Consider the following 18,012-nt stretch of genomic DNA (forward strand, 5'->3'; position numbering starts at 1 on the left):
ACCCCCCACCGCGGAGGGAAAGCATTTGGCATCGGCACCCCCCCCTCCACGAGCAGCAAAAGCCTAAGCATCGGAGCCGAAAGGCAAACAGCGCACCCCGCTGCTTAGGCTTTTGCTGCTCCTGGAGGGGGGGGGAGGATTTTCTCTTCCCCGCCCCCCCGGCAGCCAAACGGCGCTGAGGCTTTCGGCATCGGCGCCCACCCCTCCAGAAGCAGCAAAAGCCTAAGCAACTGGGCACGCTGTTTGCCTTTCGGCTCCGTCGTTGAGGCTTTTGCTGCTCGTGGAGGGGAAGGCGCCGATGCCGAAAGGCAAACGGCGTGCCCCTCCGCTTAGGCTTTTGCTGCTCCTGGAGGGGGGGGATCGGCGCCCACCCCTCCAGAAGCAGCAAAAGCCTAAGCGGCGGGGCGCGCCGTTTGCCTTTCGGCGGAAGAGGAGAGGGAGTGGATCGGGCGGGCGGGGGCGCCTTCTACTGCCGGCGCCTCCCCCCCCCGCGGGCTGGCAGGGGGATGGGGACTGTGCGCCCATGGAAAAGGGTGCGCGGGGAGGTATTTTGGGGTCCGAAGGCAAACAAGACAGGAGTTGCCATGGAGAGGACTTTGGAAGTGACGCCGGCTGCTTTATAATAATAAATTTACTCAGCGGTAAGTTCCGCGGTGTCTTTCAGCGCTTCCTTACAAAAATGGGGGTGGGGGAGAAGGAAAGAAACTGGTACAGCAGCCGGCGTCACTTCCAAAGTCCTCTCCAAGCAGAGGATGCTACCTCTCCAAGCAGAGGATGAAACCACAGCCGGCTCCAGCGGAGGCAGAAAGTGACTGCAGCAGCGGCCAGCGGACGCTCGTAGACTGCCGGCGGCGGCAAAAGCAAGCGTAACGTAGAGAGGATCCGGCGGCAATACCCCCCGTGTTTCCCCGAAAGTAAGACATATGTATTACTTTCGGGGTATGGCTTATATTAGCCGACCCCCCTGAAACCCCCGATATGTCTTACAATCGGGGGTGTCTTACTATTGGGGAAACACGGTACTCCCAAGAAGCAAGAACTTTGCTTGTCAGGCTGTAGCACAACTCGCTGCTTATTCTTACCACCCTCCCAAGAATCTGTTGCTTGCTATCCTTTTCAGTATTTCTCTTCCTGCACTTGCCCATCCCAAAACAGCATATTCCAGAATGCTCAAATGTCCACATAATCCAACCTGCACGAGTCAAAAAGAGGGCGGGGAAAATATTTACTGACCCCTCACATCCTGGACACAAACTGTTTCAACTCCTACCCTCAAAACGTCGCTACAGAGCACTGCACACCAAGACAACTAGACACAAGAACAGTTTTTCCCCCGAATGCCATCACTCTACTAAACAAATAATTCCATCAACACTGTCAGACTTTCTACTAAATCTGCACTTCTATTCTACTAGTTTTTCTCATCATTCCTATCACCCATTTCCTCCCATGTTGACTGTATGACTGTAACTTGTTGCTTATATCCTAAGATTTTTATTAATATTGCTTCTTCATTGCTTATTTGACCCCTAGGACAATCATTGCGTGTCGTACCACATGATTCTTGACAAATGTATATTTTATTTTATGTACGCTGAGAGCATATGCACCAAGACAAATTCCTTGTGTGTCCAATCACACTTGGCCAATAACATTCTATTCTATTCTATTCTATTCTCCTTGTTGCTAGACTCAGTCCTATCCTTATTGTTGGAACAGTGTGTGTTATGTGTGAATTTTACATGTCAGCAGTGACCTCAGTGAACCTAGAATGAGCTCTGCTCATAAAAAGGCAGCTACGTTTGACATTCAAAATAATGAATAGAATCTATCCAGAGTACCTACCTATCCATAGATTTCCCCGTGCCAGGGGTGATATGGTCACCTTGGGGTGTCTTCATCCAGGGGAAAATAGCTGAAGTGGGTGTAATAGGACGTCTGTCTTTCGACTGGAAAACATCTCCCTCTGAGGCCACGCATAACTGTGGCAACTACAGATCATATCTTGGTTATCAGCAGAAAGAGAAGGTGTTTGCTGTAAGTTTCCTATATTATCCCCATCCAAGAGCATCTTTCCATTTCATTGCCCCCATTAGAAGATGATGCATGTATTATAAATTATCCATAATTAAAGTGGTGATAGAATTTTTAGTTATTTAGGTGAAAGTAACAGTTTCAATAAATGAAGTGGGCCTTACCAACAGGAAGAGTTACATAGGTAGGGTAATGATTATAAAGTTGTTAGAGTTTTGAGGTTATGAAGATTTTTAAGAAGAAAAGGCCCAGTAGCAGATAGCAAGTTGAGTGAAGGATAAGCAAATAGAAAAGGCAGATGCCTAATCTAATAAGTCTACACGATTAAAGTAGAAAATTGTTTTTTTTTTAATTAAACCTGTTTTTTTTTAAAAAATTCTCAAAGGACCAAAAATTTTCTGCTATAGATGGACTAAATTCCAGTACAAATAACACTTCACGTATAAATAACACTTAGAAAAGCAGAGTAAGGTCATAGGGTGGGTATAATTTTTCTATATTTTCTTTCTTTTGTAGTTTCTTCTACTAGCTACCCACAACTAAGAGTGTATTTGCAACTCTCTGCAATAGCTAGAATCCCAATGAATACCAGATATTTTAGGGAATGTCTGTTGTAAGGATATATTCAACATCTACATGAAACCGCTGGGCGAGATCATCCAAGGACATGGGGTGAGGTATCATCAATATGCGGATGATACCCAGCTTTACATCTCCACCCCATGCCCAGTCAACGAAGCGGTGGAAGTGATGTGCCGGTGCCTGGAGGCTGTTGGGGCCTGGATGGGTGTCAACAGACTCAAGCTCAACCCGGATAAGACGGAGTGGCTGTGGGTTTTGCCTCCCAAGGACAATCCCATCTGTCCGTCCATTACCCTGGGGGGGGAATTATTGACCCCCTCAGAGAGGGTCCGCAACTTGGGCGTCCTCCTCGATCCACAGCTCACATTAGAAAAACATATCTCAGCTGTGGCGAGGGGGGCGTTTGCCCAGGTTCGCCTGGTGCACCAGTTGCGGCCCTATCTGGACCGGGACTCATTACTCACAGTCACTCATGCCCTCATCACCTCGAGGTTCGACTACTGTAATGCTCTCTACATGGGGCTACCGTTGAAAAGTGTTCGGAAACTTCAGATCGTGCAGAATGCAGCTGCGAGAGCAGTCATGGGCTTACCTAGGTATGCCCATGTTTCACCATCACTCCGCAGTCTGCATTGGTTGCCGATCAGTTTCCGGTCACAATTCAAAGTGTTGGTTATGACCTTTAAAGCCCTTCATGGCATTGGACCAGAATATTTCCGAGACCGCCTCCTGCCGCACGAATCCCAGCGACCGATCAGGTCCCACAGAGTGGGCCTTCTCCGGGTCCCGTCAACTAAACAATGTCGGTTGGCGGGCCCCAGGGGAAGAGCCTTCTCTGTGGCGGCACCGGCCCTCTGGAACCAACTCCCCCCGGAGATTAGAACTGCCCCTACTCTTCCTGCCTTCCGTAAACTCCTTAAAACCCACCTTTGCCGTCAGGCATGGGGGAACTGAAACATCTTCCCCTGGGCATGTTTAATTTATATATGGTATGCTTGTGTGTATGTCTGTTAGTATATGGGGTCTTTTAAATCTTTTAATTTTAAATTTGTTAGATTATTTATGATTTGTTTTCACGTGTTGTGAGCCGCCCCGAGTCTTCGGAGAGGGGCGACATACAAATCTAAGTAATAAATAAATAAATAAATAAACAAACAAACAAACAAACAAACAAACAAATAAATAAATATACTTTTTGGACTAATCTCAAGATGTAGTCATAAGCCACAATTCTATAAACATATTTCTGAAGTCCAACACAAAATAAAAAATGGATTTATTTTACACCATCCGAGCCCAGGAAAAGAAAAACAACTTTCCATCTTGTTTTGAACATTTTCTGCATCCTGTCTGATGGAACCCTGGTAGAAATATTCCAATATAAACAGTAGATATATTTACTTTTGTGTCCCTAGGTGTGGAAGCAAAGATGTCATCACGGTTATCCTTGGGCATCTGTTCGAGGAACATCCGCATCTGTTTTCTCCTTTTCAGGGTGCCCACCCTTCCCAATGGCTGTTTATCTATCAGCAAGAATGATACAAACTAATATGGAAATTCTTTTTTTTTTGCAAGAGGATGGAAATTGTAGACAAAGCTTAGAAACCACTTTTTAAAAATCCTGTGGTTTTCATTAATCTGAACTTTTAGATTGGAATTTTGTTCACTCCCTACACTAACTGTGTTTAAACACTACCCCAACAAACACCATTTTAAATACATAGTTTTGTGCATAGCCACCTTTTCCAGCAAGCGAACAATAATACACACAAACACCTCAATATTACCTGAGCATCTTTGCCCCAAATTCTGAAAATTTCTCCCGCTATTTTCAGGTAGAAATTCCAAAAGAACCGTTGTACCTACCTGAACGGTCTTCTCGATGCACTGGAAGGGGAGTCCAACATGGGTAATTCTCTAGTCCTATTGGTAGAGACTGAGTTTAAATTAACATATTAACTAGGCACTGTCCCTTGCCTGCCCCCATGAGCTCAGTTTTAAAAAATGAAAGGTAGTATGAATCAACAATAAATTTATTTGAAACAAACATAGAACTTAGAATAACTAGAAATTCCGAACCCAGAGTCCCTGAATCAAACACAATGCTGGGTGGGTTTGGACTCTCCTTCCAGTGCATCAAGAAGACCATTCAGGTAGGTACAATGGTTCTTCTCCACTGCATCTGGAAGGAAAGTCCAACATGGGATATACCCAAGTTCAAGTTCCATGGGCGGGAGACTGCAGATTCAGGGTCGTTGGAGAGGAGCACACCCTATGCAATACTCGTCTCCCAAATGATACCTCTGCAGAAGCGTAAGAGTCTATAATGACGGATAAACGTAGACGGTGCGGCCTAAGTCGCTGCCCGGCATATTTCGTCAATGGATGCCTGAGTTGTCCAAGCCGCTGATGTGGCCGCACTGCAGGTAGAATGTGCGGTGACTCCTTAGGGAGGAGCATGAACCTTTGCCTTATAAGCCTCACAGATACAATCCCGAATCCAGCGGCTGATGGACCGTGGTGATACCCCAAGTCCCATTGTCTGCTGTGAAAAGGATGTCTCCAATTTCCTGAATGGTTCCGTCCTTTTGATGTATATATTTACTGCTCGTCTAACGTCCACCTTGTGCCACCTGAGCTCTGCAGGGTGGTTTCCATGTGTGCAAAAACCAGGCAGCACAAGTTCTTGCTTTCTGTGAAAAAGCGAGTTAATTTTTGGTATAAAAGCTGGATCTAAACGTAGAACGAGCCTGTCCAGGAGGAACAAGCAAAGGTCCGGATGTACAGACAAGGCTGATAGGTCAGAGACCCTCCGGGCTGAAGTTATTGCGAAGAGGAAGGCCATCTTAATGTACAGAAGTCTAATAGAGATTGATCTCAGGGGTTCAAATGGGGGCCCAGTGAGAGCCTTCAGTACAAGTGATAAGTCCAAGGTCGGAAATCTATGTACTGGAGGGGATTGCTTGTTTGAAGCACCCCGGAGGAAATCTCTCACCCATGGATAGTAAGCCAAGGACTGGTACTCCTCCATTCGAACCACGGTTGAAAGTGCCGCCACTTGCCTCCTCAGGGTGTTTGGGGCTAAGCCCCGCTCGAGGCCAGCTTGCAAGAATTCAAGCACGGGAATCACCAAAGCTGTTTCCGGATTTATCTCCTTGTTGCTGCAGAATGTGCAGAAGGCCGACCATGTCGCCTGATATATCCTTGACATAGACGGGCGACGGGCAGCTTGCATTGTGAAGATGATCTTGTCAGGCAACTGATGACCTCTCAGCCTGTTCCTCTCAAATGCCAGATGGCTAACTGGAGCCATTGAGGGTCAGGTGATAAATGGACTCCTGGCTGAGGGAGATGTCCCTGTCCGGAATCCTCCATGGGGGGGGGGGGGATACAGACAGTGTCACTAGATTTGAGAACCACAGGCGTCGGGGCCAGTGAGGTGCCACCAGTAGTATTTCCGCCCGCTCCTCCAGTATTTTGTCAATGACTTTCTGTATAAGATTTGTTGGCGGAAAGGCATATAAGAGGCTGCGTGGGCAACTGGAGAATAGGGCATTGATTTTCTCCGCTCCGGGTGATGGAAACCGGGTGTAGAATCTGGGGATCTTGAGGTGGGTCACAAACAGGTCCACCAGCGGAGTGTCGAAGCGAAGAGTGATCTCCTGAAACAGCTGTGGGTCCAACCACCACTCTGTCGAATCCAGAATAGCTCTGCTCAGCCAGTTGGCTTGGAAATTGTTGGTAACGGCGATGTGCTCCACAGACAAGGAGGCTAAGTTGTTTTCGGCCCAATCAAACTACTTAAGACCCACCTATACGGCCAGACATGGGGGATTTGAGACACCTTTCCCCCAGGCTTATTATAATTTATGTTTGGTATGTATGTGCAGTTTGGTTTTTAATTATGATAGGGTTTTTAGGGTTTTTTTAATATTAGATTTGTGCCAGTATAATATTGTTTTTATCGTTGCTGTGGTCTTCAGAGAGGGGCGGCATACAAATCTAATAAATTATTATTATTATTATTATTATTATTATTATTAATGGAGGCCCCGCGTGACATAAAATTGTAAAGCCTCCTCTTGAGTCCCGATGCTGATCTGCACAGGCAAGGTGTGAAAATGGATGGGCCCAGGCAACAACACCCGACCATCAATGGTTTCAATAGTCAACGAAGGGTTCACAGAACACAATGGCAACGAATGTCCCTGTGCAAACTCCTCATCCAGGAAATTCGTGGTGGCCCCCGAATCCACAAGGGCAAGAGCAGAAATCGATTGAGTACGCTGATCTACCAGGAGCTTGACATTAATCGTGAGATGACGGTACGTTCCGGGGTTGTTATCCGAAGAATCCTTAACCGATGAAATGCCAGCCCGATCTAGCATTGCCACCAAGGCAGGCCACCCTCGTTTCCCGACTGCACATCCGGCGGGGAAACCAGAGGCATGGGGACAGCCATCAAGGAATCCGGAAATATGGTGGGAACATGAGTTGATGACTCTGGGAGCTGTCCTGCAAGAGGCGGCGTGGCAACAGGAGTACTGGGAGGATTCGAAACTGCGGCAGCAACCGTGCTCCTTCGTTTGCAGGGACAGGCATTCGTGAAATGACCTGCCCCCACCGCAATAGAAGCACTGGCTTGTTGCACATCGCTGTGCTCTCTCCTCCGGGGACAAACAGGGTCGCATGAAGTTCACTTCCATGGGCTCCCCGGCAAGGGCATGATACGCTAGACGAAGAGGCAGAGCAGGCAGGAAGCGACGGGGTACAGGAACTGGGGTCGGCATGGGCATAGCAGACACCCCCCACCGTGGAGCAGGCACTGGCTTGACGCCTGAAATGCAGGGGGAAGGACCGCCCAGCCCGGCACACCTCTTGAGCCAGCAGCCAAGCCTCAATGGCCAAACAATGCTGCTCCAGCTCATCCAGGGTGCCCGGCAGGGCCTTGTGCACCAGCTCATCAAGCATAGTCTCTGACAAGCCATCCTGAAACGCCTCCATCAAGGAGGCCTCATTCCACTGCAACTGTCCACTGAGGCTACGATAGTCACTTAAATATTCCACTAATGGGCACGAACCTTGTGGCCGTCTGCTCCCGCACTGGATCTGAAAATTGCCGGCCCAACTGGGCGCAAAAGGCAGTGTAATCGTGCATTATAGGATCATCTCTATAGGGCATGAGTGACTGTGAGCAATGACTCCCTGTCCAGAGATCATCCATCAACGCGACCAAAGCAGTTTCTGTGCTGTAACTGGGCCTGAAACCCGACTGTTGACGCCCTAGATAATCGGCTTCTTCCAAGGACCGCTGGAGTTGGAGCGCCACCACCTTCTCAACAACCTTCCCCATAAAGGGAACGTTGAAGACTGGACAGTAGTTATTAAGCACGGCTGGGTCCAGGGAAGGCTTTTTGAGGAAGGGGGCGCACAAGTGCTTCCTTATAAGGAGCCGGGAAGGACCCCCTCCCCAAGGAGGCGGTGACAATCTCCTGAACTCAGCTCCGTGTCACCTCTCGACTGGCCGAAACCAACCAAGAGGGACACGGATCCAGTAAACAGGTGGCAGAACTCACAGCTCCAATGGCCTTGTCCACTTCATCAGGTGTCACCAGATCAAACTCCTCCCAGACAGATGGACAAAGACGTTTAGCCCCAGTCGCCTCGACTGACTCATTGTCAGCCGATACTGCTATACAATTGGAGTCGAGTTCCGCTCAGAGTCGATTTCCCTCTTGTCTTGGGGTTGTCATGGTTAAGGGTGCATGATCCTCAGGTGGTGTGGTCGCAGAACATCGTCACGTTTCCCAGTTTACAATGTGAACATCATCACGTTTGTGCCTCACAAGGGCCCATTATCCCCCGCAGCAGTGTTACCCAAGGGTCGCACTGAGTTTGCGGATGTCTTTAATGAAAGAGGCGGAACGCATGCCGCCACATTGCCCTTATGATTGTGCCATAGAACTGTTACCCGATGCCAAGTTGCCAGCTGGTCGTTTGTACTCTATGTCGGAACCTGAACTAGTGGCCCTCAAGGAGTTCATAGATAAAAATCTGGCGAAAGGGTTCATCAGGCCATCAACCTCCCCATTGTCAGCGCCCGTCTTGTTTGTGAAAAAAAAGACTGGGGACTTACATCTGTGTTGTGATTACAGGCGCATGAACGCCATTTTGGTGTGCAATCGCCATCCCTTGCCACTGATTCTGGAATTAATGGAACGTTTACGAGCTGCCACTGTTTTTTCCAAGATCGACCTACGCAGCGCTTACAATTTGGTTCGTATAAGGCCAGGGGATGAGTGGAAAACAGCATTTGGCACCCGATACGGGCATTTTAAGTATACAGGGATGTCCTTTGGACTCACCAATGCCCCGGCTGTTTTCCAGCATTTGATGAACGATGTATTCAGGGACATGTTAGACCATTTTGTGGTCATATATCTGGATGACATTTTGGTGTACTGCTTCTCCAAGTCCAGTCATTTGGGACATTTGCGACAGGTTCTGCTCCGGTTGAGAGAGCATCGTTTATATGCTAAGCTGGAGAAGTGTCAGTTTCTGCAGACCACCATAGAATTTTTATGTCATGTCATTTCTCCAGGGGGCATAGTCATGGACCCGGGCAAGGTGTCAGCACTAAAAACCTGGTAACCCCCAAAGAGAGTCAAGGATGTGCAGAGGTTGTTGGGGTTTGCAAACTACTATCACACATTCATACGAGGGTTTGCCCAGTTGACCGCGCCTTTCACCCGGTTGTTGCAAAAACAGAATTACCCATGTTGGACTCTCCTTTCCACTGGAGGAAAAAACGCAAACCCTTTATTAATCTTCAAACAGGAAAATACTTGCCTAATTTTGCAAAATTCAAGTGCACTTCTAAACAAATAAGAAAAATGCTATGCCTTTACTGAAAGTTTACATAGACTCCCACCCTTCCATTCTTCCAGAACAGGAATCTTGACAGGTGTCTGGCTTTGCATGGAAAAAGACAGGGAAGAGGTCAGGACCTGTACCTAGTTCTTCCTTTTTCCTAGGCTTGGAGGTCTTGCGTGGGTCCCGTTTCTTCCCTTTCTGTTCTGCCAGGTATTTTTCTTGGCATTCTTCAGCAGATCGTGTTCTCACAGTCTTTGCCACATCCATCCAGAAACCACTTTTTTGGGGGGGGAAAGATGCCACTGCCCTATAAAAACGTGAAGGATTCGGTCAATTACATTATGTTATAACTTTGGTGCTGATCGTATGAAAGCTAGACACTATAAAATCTAAAAGGGGAGGTAGAAGAGAGAAGGAAAAAAAATCAGGAATTTGAAAAAAAAAAGTGGGAGTTGTATATGAGGAAAATCATTTATAGGATTGGGTAGGGCCCACAGTCATTCAGGCCCCCATCACCTCCCATTTTGATTATTGCAACGCACTCTACATGGGGTTATCCTTGAAGAGTGTTCGGAGACTACAGATAGTCCAGAATGCAGCCGAGCGAGCCATTATGGTCCTACTTCAGTACACCCATATAACACCAAAGCTTTGCGAGCTGCACTGGCTACCGATTAGTCCAGTGGTTCTCAACCTGGGGGTCGGGACTCCCTTGGGGGTCGAACGACCATTTCACAGGGGTCGCCTGAGACCATGGGAAAAGACAAATTTCCCATGGTGTTAGGAACTAAAGCTTCTATTCTGGCGCATTGGAAGATATTTTTACAATCCGGCCAATCAGGCGTTTACAGTAGGGATCTCCCTCTGACCTTCCTGCCAATCAGCTTAAAGCTCTGTTGGGAGAATTGGCTCTAGGCTTATGATTGGGGGTCATCACAACATGAAGAACTGTATTAAGTGGTCGCAGCATTAGAAAGGTTGAGAACCACTGGATTAGTCTCTGGTCACAATTCAAGGTGTTGGTTATTACCTATAAAGCCCTGCATGTCTTAGGACCAGACTATTTCCGGGACCGCCTCCTGCCGCATATTTCCCAGAGACCAATAAGATCTGAGGGTTGGCCTTCTCCAGGTCCTGTTGATTAAACAATGCAGGTTGGGGGGCTGCGGGGGAGGGCCTTCTCTGTGGCTGCCCCGGCTCTATAGAGCCAACTTCCCACCCTCCGCCCCCGATGACCGCACTGCTTCCATCTTACTGGTCTTCTGAAAGGCAGTGAAGACCCGGCTTTGTCGGCAGACCTGGGGGACCGTGAATACTATCTGTCACAGACAAATTGTATTGATTGGATAGGTATACAGTGATCCCCCGAGTTTCGCGATCTCGAGCTTCGCTAAACGCTATATCGCGATTTTTCCACCCGGAAGTAAAAACACCATCTGCGCATGCGCGCCCTTTTTTTCTATGGCCACGCATGCGTAGATGGTGGAGTTTGCATTCCCCGCCGGGCAGATCAGCTGCTGGGCGGCTTCCCTGGGTCTTCCCCCTCTTGCTGGCGGGAGGGCGAGCGGCGGGCATCAGCGAGGAGCCGGGGTTTCCCCTTTGCGTGGGCGGCCGGTAAGACCCCAGCGCCGCTTCCCAGCTGAGTCCTGAAGCCAAACGCGGAAGTTCGCCTTTGCCGTTTGGCTTCAGGACTCAGCTGGGAAGCGGCGCGAGCGAACGGCGTGGGCAGGCGAAGGGCGGGCGCGCGGGCAGGCAGGCGGCGGGCGGACAAGCGGCGGGTGCGGCATCAGTGAGGAGCCGGGGTTTCCCCTTTGCGTGGGCGGCCGGTAAGACCCCAGCGCCGCTTCCCAGCTGAGTCCTGAAGCCAAACGCGGAAGTTCGCCTTTGCCGTTTGGCTTCAGGACTCAGCTGGGAAGCGGCGCGAGCGAACGGCGTGGGCGGGCGAGCGGCGGGCAGGCAGGCGGCGGACAAGCGGCAGGCAGACAAGCGGCGGGCGCGGCAGCAGCGAGGAGCCGAAGATCAGTGTTTCCCCTTTGCGTGGGCGGCGGGGAAACCCCAATCTTCGGCTCCTCGCTGCTGCGACGGAAGTAAAAACACCATCTGCGCATGCGCAGATGGTGTTTTTACTTCCGTGCCGCTACATCGCGAGTTATCGATTATCGCAAGGGGTCTTGGAACGGAATCCTCGCGATAATCGGGGGATCACTGTATACAGTATGTTCTGTTGATTGAATTGCTGTGGGTTTTTATAGGATTTTGTTTTATTATTTTAATGTGTTTAGTATTAATATTGACTTCTTCCATTATTGTATTATATTGTGTTTTTATATTGTTGTAAGCCGCCTTGAGTCCTATGGGATTAGGCGGCATAGAAGTCAAATAAATAAAATAATAAATTAGAAAAATAAAGCTTTCAAATTACTTTGTTTACTAATATGGAATCATATTGTATTATCCTTGCATTAGGAGAGCTCTGTAGGGCACAGCTTTACAAAAAGCATCTTACAGCATAAGGAAAAATTATGGTCCGACCATCCCTACTTGCCTGTACAACATTTGCAATTCTTCTTCAGTCCAGCTTTCATTAGTGTCTGAATGAGCCTCCACAACTTTCTTTAACTTGCTTCGGTTGTATGGCTTTTGGGTCATAGGGAAGGCTTTTGGATTAGTTGAAATGTGACCATTTGTTATCTTGGTAGGTATGGTTATCTTATTTTCTTTCACAGGGAATTCCTCTATGTTGTTTTCACTTTCACTGTCTGATGCAATAACATTCTTTCTGGCTCTCTTGAACTTCTGTGATTTTTGTCTATTCCTGCTCGCTAACTCAGAACTGGTACTCAAGTCAAGAGGAGAGCTCTTGTTACTTAATTCTTCCAGCGTGTCCTCCTGGACAAAGTAAGGATATTTTGTCTTTCTGCTCTGAGAAGGTGCAACGAAATTCTCTGTACTTTTTTGCTCACGTGATGGATCTTGGGTATTATTACGCTCCTTGTTGAACGTTTGTCTTCTGAAAGAAGGCAGGGTTTTCCTTTTAATACATGGGATATCTTCACTAGATTCATCTTCACTTGTGCAAAGAACACTTTCCACAACTTTCTCAATTTGTTGGTGTTGTTTCAATGAATTTAATGGGCAGTTCGAAGTGTCTAATTCTACACCAGCCACGTTTCTTTCATAGCAAGCAATGCTTCCATAGTCCTTCGTCACATTTTGCTCATTTCTTGGTCTTCTGTTGGAGTGCTGCTTTTCTTGCATTGTTATCTTTTTCAGAGGTGAAAGCATAACAGTGGCTCTCTTCTTGTGAATATCTTCAATGATTAATTCAAAGTCATTTTCTTCAGTGTCTGAAATAAGGTTTTGTGATTGTTGCTTCAAATTACATTTGGTTTTCCTGGTTATATTCTCAGATTTCATTTCAGTTTTTCCTAGGTAAAAATTAGTTTTGGAAATAAAAGTGAGCTTAGGTTCTAAATCAATGAAATTATAATACTATAATAATAATTTATTAGATTTCTATGCCGCCCCTCTCCGAAAACTCGGGGCGGCTCACAACAACAATAAACAATGCAGTACAAATCCAATAATTAAAACTAAAGCTGAAAACCCACTATAAATTAAAAACAGTCAATACTACCCAGTCATAACCACACACAAATCATACTGGCCAAAAAGGGGATACATCAATAACCCCGTGCCTGGCGACATAGATAGGTCTTCAGAGTCTTGCGGAAAGCGAGGAGGGTGGAGGCAGTTCGAATCTCCGGAGGGAGTTGATTCCAGAAGAATCAAGGCTCTTCCCCTAGGTTCCATCAGATGACATTATTTAGTCAACGGGACTCGGAGAAGGCCAACTCTGTGGGACCTAATCAGTCGCTGGGATTCGTGTGGCAGAAAGCGGTCTTGTAGGTATTCTGGTCCGATGCCATGTAGGGCTTTAAAGGTCATTGCCAACACTTTGAATTGTGTCCGGAAACTAATCAGCAACCAGTGCAGGCCATGGAGTGTTGACGAGATGTGGGTGAATCTGGGAAGCCCCATGATAGCTTTCGCGGCCACATTCTACACGATCTGAAGTTTCCGAACACTCTTCAGAGGTAGCCCCATGTAGAGAGCTTTGTAGTAGTCAAACCTTGAGGTGATGAGGGCATGAGTGACTGTGAGCAGAGACTCCCTGTGCAAATAGGGCCGCAACTGGTGCACCAGGCGAACCTGGGCAAACGCCCTCCTCACCGAAAGATGGTGTTTTAAAGTTAGCTGTCGATCAAGGAGGACGCCCAAGTTGCAAACCCTCTCCGAGGGGGTCAATAATCCCCCCCCCCGGGTAATGGACGAACAGATGGGATTGTTCTTGGGAGGGAAACCCCACAGCCACTCTATCTTGTCGGGGTTGGGTTTGAGCCTGTTGACACCCATCCAGACTCTAACAGCCTCCAGGCACCGGCACATCACTTCCACTGCTTCGCCGATTGGACAGGGGGTGGAGATGTACAATTGGGTATCATCACCGTACTGATGATACCTCACCCCATGCCCTTGGATGATCTCACCCAGCGGTTTCACGTATTGAATAGCAGGGAAGAGAGGACCGACCCATGAGGAACCCCACAAGGGAGAAACCTAGAAGTCGACCTCTGACACCCCCCCCACACACACACACACACAAACACCAACTGCAACCGGCCGGAGATGTAGGAGGAGAACCACCATAAAACAGTGCCTCCCACTCCCAACTCTTCCAGCCGGCGCAGAAGGATACCATGGTCGATGGTATCAAAAGCCGCTGAGAGGTCAAGAAGCACCAAGATAGAGGATAAACCCCTATCCTAGGCCCGCCAGAGATCAATCAGTGCACAACCAAAGCAGTTTCTGTGCTGTAGCCAGGCCTGAATCCTAGATAATTGGCTTCTTCCAAGGACCGCTGGAGCCATAAAGGGAAGGTTGGAGACTGGACGGTAGTTATTAAGTACGGCTGGATCCACGGAAGGCTTCCTGAGGAGGGGGCGCACGGGTGCTTCCTTGTAGGGAGACGGGAAGGACCCCCGCCAGAGAAGCTTTGACAATCTCCTGGACCCAGCTCCATGTCACCTCCCTGCTGGCCGAGACCAACCAGGAGGGACACAGGTCCAGTAAACAGGTGGCGGAACTCACAGCTCCAATGGCCTTGTCCACTTCATCAGGTGTCACCAGGTCAAACTCCTCCCAGACAAGGATGGGCCCCCGTCACCTCAACTGACTCATTGTCAGATGACACTGCAGTCCAATTGGAGTCAAGGTCGATCTGAATCTGAGCGATTTTATCAGCGAAAAACACGTTAAAGTCCTCAGCACTGCCCTGTAAAGGCTCCCCAACTCCCTGATTTAGAAGGGAGCGGGTCACCCTAAACAGGGTGGCTGGGCGGGGTTCCATTGATGCAATCAACGCATGCATCTTGCCGCTTTGAGTGCCACTTTGTAAGTCTTAATATAAGCTCTTACAAATGTTCGATCGGATTCAGATTTACTTTTCCTTCACCACTTCTCTAGACGTCTCTTCTGGTGTTTCAATACCTGGAGTTCTTCGGTAAACCAAGGAGCTCTCCAGAGTCTAGTGCCACAGAGAGGTCGCAACAGCGCAATCCGGTCAAGAGCCTCCGCCGCAGCCTTGTTCCAGGACACAGCTAGAGATTCTGCCAAACTGTGTATGAGTGAATCTGGTAAAACCCCAAGCGCCCTCTGAAAGCCCTCTGGGTCAATCACGCCTCTGGGGCGGAACCATCTAATCAGTTCCGCCTCCCTGCGGGGAAGGACTGGAGCCTTGAAGTCAAGCAGTAGCAGAAAATGGTCTGACCATGACAAGGACAGAACTTCTAAGCCCCTTAATATCAGACCATCACTCAGCTGCTCCGAAAGAAATATCATGTCAGGTGCGTGCCCCCCGTTGTGAGTAGGACCCTGAACTACTTGGGTCAGGTCCATGGCTGCCATGGTGGCCATGAACTCCTGCGCTAACCCAGAGGATTCACCGAGCGATGGCAGATTAAAGTTCCCCAAGACCACAGGTCCAGGGAACTCCACCATCAGCCCGGCTTCCTCCTCGAGCAGCGCAGGCAGGGCTGTTGACACACAGCTGGGAGGCAGGTATGTGAGCAACAAGCCCACCTAAATCCCTAGGTCCAACTTCACAAAGAGGGACTCACATCCCGCAATCTCAGGAGCCGCGAGTCTGCATAGGCCAAAAGTCTCCTTAGCTATAATAGCCACTCCTCCCCCCTCTTTCCCTGGGGTCATGGCTGGTGCCATATCTGAAACCCAGCTGGGTATATTTGCGAGAGAGGAGCTCCTCCCTTTGGGCCTAGCCAGGTCTCAATCACACATACCAGGTCGATCTCCTCCTCCAGAATCATTCAAGGCAGCTGACAGGATTAAAAACAGCAAAAGCAAAACAAAACATTTTAAAAATAAAAAGCATAACAAAATCCTGCACTAAAATTAACCATTAAAACCATAACAAAAGATATGTGTCTTTTAAAAATCAATAATTTCAAAAATAAAGTGAATTAAAATATTATCTACCTTTTGCTTGGTTAAAAGTCACTTCTTTATGATTTTTGAAAGGGTTCTCATCATTTTTCTTTTGAAATTTGGTAGCAGGGTGTGTGCTGTTAATTGCCTTGAGGAACAAAAGAACTAATATAAAGAAACATAATTTCAAAAAATGCAATTTCATTCTGTACTAGTCAAATTCCACTTTCGTGATTCTGTTCATTTTCTTAAGAACTTACTTTCAAAAGGATTGAGACAAATTGAAATAGATTGCAAGAAATGCAATGAGGATTATCAGGGCATAAAAGTTGTCTTGCAAGTACAAAATAGTATAAGGGCAGACTAGATGGACTATGAGGTCTTTTTCTGCCGTCAATCTTCTATGTTTCTAAGTAAAGATTTCGTCTTGAGAAAAGACAGCTGGGTAATTATAGACAAGCATTCTTCAACCTGAGGTTGTTTCACACTGAAATAGCCAGAAGCAGCAGAGATGGTGAGAGGGGATGGTTTTGTGCATGTGCTCACCCACCAGTTTCCCTGTTTGGAAAACAGGCCGCAGACCTGTTTTAACCTATAAAGTACATTTTTACAGGAACACATTTTCTAACTGACTGTTATAGCACTCCCTAATGTAACACTTCAGAATTTTCTAAAATATACTAAACTATTGGTCTCCCCTTTACTGAATAAATTTTATTTTGATTTCTTGAACTTAGGAGGAGATTAGGGTCAATGGTTTAAATGGTCTTTTCTAGCTTTATGATTTAAGAATTTGAAGTTACACTCTCCGTTCATTTAAAGTTCAAGCTTATGCACTGTAGATTTTAAAAATCTGAATATAGAGTATCTTTCAGGTAACAGTTGCTCCTTTAAAGTAATATACAAGAGTTCAAAATATCAATTTCAGAAATTATTTTTAAAAAATAACACTACTGTAATTAGCATCAAAGTAACAGCAAAAACATCCCGCAGAAGTTATAAGACCTTTAAAACAGTTCCATAGAATTAGCAACTTAGTAATGTTATTGTTTTCTCTTTAAAAAAATTTCATCCTCCCCAAATTATTTGCATGCTATAAATGTGGGACCACTACTGCAAAACTGTACCTGGTCAGACTCTTAATGTCTACAGAGAGAAGTGCTCAAAATGTTTCAAGTCAAAACTTTCTATCTTTTGTATGCACCAGGAATATTCCAGCATTATTATTATTATTATTATTATTATTATTATTATTATTATTATTATTATTATTATTTAGAAAATTAGATCATTTATCTGAAGAATCAGATTCCAAAAGTATCAGGGAATGATACTTTTGATATTACAGACAACTCCGAAATATTTAGGTCATTTGATGTCATGCAAGAATGGCTTTAGCCTTCTGGAACCAAATGGAAGGGGCAAACTAGGAAAGAACTATGCTTTAGTTAAAAATAATAATGGACTGAAACATTTATTCTTTAAAGTCCAAACCCAACATTTTTAGTCCAAAAATTCTGAAACCAAATGTATAATTGAGGCACAACCAACATAATATGTTCTGAATGTTTCTATCCTAGTATGTATGCATTTATGACAAGATTCAGCAGTCTACCTCATTTGAAGGACAAAAACTCTTTTGAAGACAGCAAAGCTCACATTCTGGACAGAGAAGCCCTCTGGTTTGAAAGAGGCCATCTATGTTAAAATTGGGCAGCCCTCTCTCAACAGAGGGAGAGGGATATTTATTGATTGATTGATTTATATTTGAATTTGTATGCTGCCCAATTCCCAAGGGACTCTGGGCAGCTCACAACAAAAAAAAGTAAAACATACAAAGTAATATTAAAACCCCTTAAAGAACAATCTAAAACAATTTAAAAACAACACTTAAAAACAGTTAAAACCATACAAATTATTATTATAAAACCATACATGTCATTAATGGCTGGATCCCGATGGTGTGCCATCAGATCAATGGCCCCAAGCCTGCTGGAAAAGCCAGGTCTTTACAGCTTT

General features: G+C 46.6%; 1 protein-coding gene across 2 annotated transcripts in view; it reads right to left on the reverse strand.

The window, feature by feature from the left end:
• The window catches only part of MIS18BP1 (MIS18 binding protein 1), a 46,981-nt gene that overhangs the window by 10,434 nt on the left and 18,535 nt on the right, over positions 1-18,012 (reverse strand). Inside the window, exons 10-14 of one of the 2 annotated variants that reach the window (XM_070748775.1) lie at positions 16,045-16,141; positions 12,035-12,917; positions 9,630-9,796; positions 4,018-4,139; positions 1,846-1,991 (exon numbers count right to left, since the gene is read on the reverse strand). In XM_070748775.1, coding sequence (XP_070604876.1) covers positions 1,846-1,991; positions 4,018-4,139; positions 9,630-9,796; positions 12,035-12,917; positions 16,045-16,141 — 1,415 coding nt within the window. The remainder of the gene's footprint in view (positions 1-1,845; positions 1,992-4,017; positions 4,140-9,629; positions 9,797-12,034; positions 12,918-16,044; positions 16,142-18,012) is intronic. The other variant, XM_070748783.1, reaches the window with a different exon arrangement.

This window comes from Erythrolamprus reginae, chromosome 1 (genome assembly GCF_031021105.1).
Source record: "Erythrolamprus reginae isolate rEryReg1 chromosome 1, rEryReg1.hap1, whole genome shotgun sequence".
NCBI classification, from domain to species: Eukaryota; Metazoa; Chordata; class Lepidosauria; order Squamata; family Dipsadidae; genus Erythrolamprus; species Erythrolamprus reginae.